The 1,617-nt window shown below is 64.3% G+C and overlaps 1 protein-coding gene across 1 annotated transcript; it reads right to left on the bottom strand.

Annotated features, from left to right (window-relative positions):
- Positions 1 to 114: 114 nt before the first annotated feature.
- H310_09349 (hypothetical protein) lies at positions 115 to 1,605 on the bottom strand (the record flags this gene model as incomplete). The annotated part of the gene is made up of 3 exons (XM_008875398.1): positions 115 to 121; positions 159 to 1,542; positions 1,593 to 1,605. The coding sequence occupies 3 exons, from the start codon at positions 1,603 to 1,605 to the stop codon at positions 115 to 117; spliced, it is 1,404 nt and encodes a 467-aa protein (XP_008873620.1).
- Between the last annotated feature and the right edge of the window lie 12 nt (positions 1,606 to 1,617).

The following is a 1,617-nucleotide window of genomic DNA, read 5'->3' as shown; positions in this document are numbered from 1 at the left end:
TCGAGTCGACAAACCGCTGCAACGTGGGTTTCTGCACCGACCCTTTGATCGACTTTTGGCGCCCCAGTCCCTCGACCGAGGCGATCTGCGACCCTTGCCTCGGCAACTTGTGGTCTACTGTCTTGCACCACTTCGAGATTCGCTCCATCGACTCGTACAGACGCTCCATGTCGGTCGCGCAGCTGATGCGAATGTACCCGGACGCGGCGGGACCAAAGAACTTCTCCGAACCCGGCACGACGCTGACCTGCGCGTCGTCCCGCAGCCGCTGCACCACCTCCTCCGACGACATCGGCAACGCAGCCGTCATCTTGGCCCACACCAAGAACGTCCCTTGCGGCACCACGCACTCAAAACATCCCGTGCGGTTCAACGCCTCGGCCACCAGCGCCGTCGCAGCTTGGCAATGCGTGGCAAACGCCTGGTTCCATCCCAAGCCGTGCCGAAGTGCACCCACCGCCGCCATCTGACTCATGCTGGACACCCCCTCGACAGTCGAGAAGAAGCCACCGTGGTCCGCCAGCGCGTGCGCGGCGTCCGCCGACGGAGCCAAGACGGCACCGACGCGAAACCCCGCCAAGGCAAACCCCTTGGACAACCCGTACACCGTCCACGTCTTGGGGTAGAACGTGAGCATGCTGTGGAAGCTTGGCTTGTCGGCCACCGTGTCGGACCAGACCTCGTCCGAGATGATGGTGACGTCTCGCGCGGTGGCCCACGCCGCGAGGGCGTGCAGGTCGTTGGCCGAGTAGACGAACCCGAGGGGGTTGTGTGGGTTGCAGATGGCCAAGAACTTGATGCTCGGGTGGTAGTGGGCCTCCAGCACCGCCAGGTCGAGGCCGGCGCGCGTGACGGGAAACCGTACGACCCGGGCCTTAGTCTTCTGGGCTGTGAGTGGAATCAAGAAGTCGACAGGGTCCGGAATCAGGATCGCGTCGTTGGGGCCGAGGAGGTAGTTCATCACGACGGACAGGGCGGACGCGGCGCTGTTGACGGCCAACACTTGGTCTGGGGACACGGCGCGGTGGCGGGAAAAGTGACTCGCGATGGCTTGTCGGAACTCGCTGAGGCCCATCGCTGGCGCGTACGGGAACACCCTCGTCGCCACTTCGCGCTGGAGAAAGTCGACGACGCGGTCACTGCAGGCAAAGTCCGGGTCGGCCGCCGTCAGCGGAATCACGCCTTTCGGCACCGTCGCCCACCGGTAGTTGAACGCTCGTTCCCGCAACACCGACAGCGGCGCCATGCGCAGCGGCTCCGTCGACTGGCTGCTCGACACCTCAAACACTGGTGCCTTCACGTGCATCCACGAGTTGGACGGCGTCGACTTGAACTTGGACGCAAAGAGCAGCCCCTCCGCCACCACCGGCTTGGTCGCGTCCAAACGCCGCTGCGAGTAGACCGGTCCCGCCACGCCCACGTCGTTGTCGTGTTCCTGCAGCAGCTGCACAAACTCGACGATGTCGTCGATGGCGCCGTTCACACCTTGGCTGCTGAACGGGTGGAACTGGTGCGCGGCGTCCCCAAACAGAACCGCTTTGCCTTTGTGCAGCGTCTCGACGTTCGAAACGGCCGACGCGTACCAGACGTACGCCGTGCACTCATCTTGGTCGGCGA

Source organism: Aphanomyces invadans (genome assembly GCF_000520115.1).
Source record: "Aphanomyces invadans strain NJM9701 unplaced genomic scaffold supercont1.20, whole genome shotgun sequence".
NCBI classification, from domain to species: Eukaryota; Oomycota; class Saprolegniomycetes; order Saprolegniales; family Verrucalvaceae; genus Aphanomyces; species Aphanomyces invadans.
This window is presented reverse-complemented; position numbering and strand designations above follow the sequence as displayed.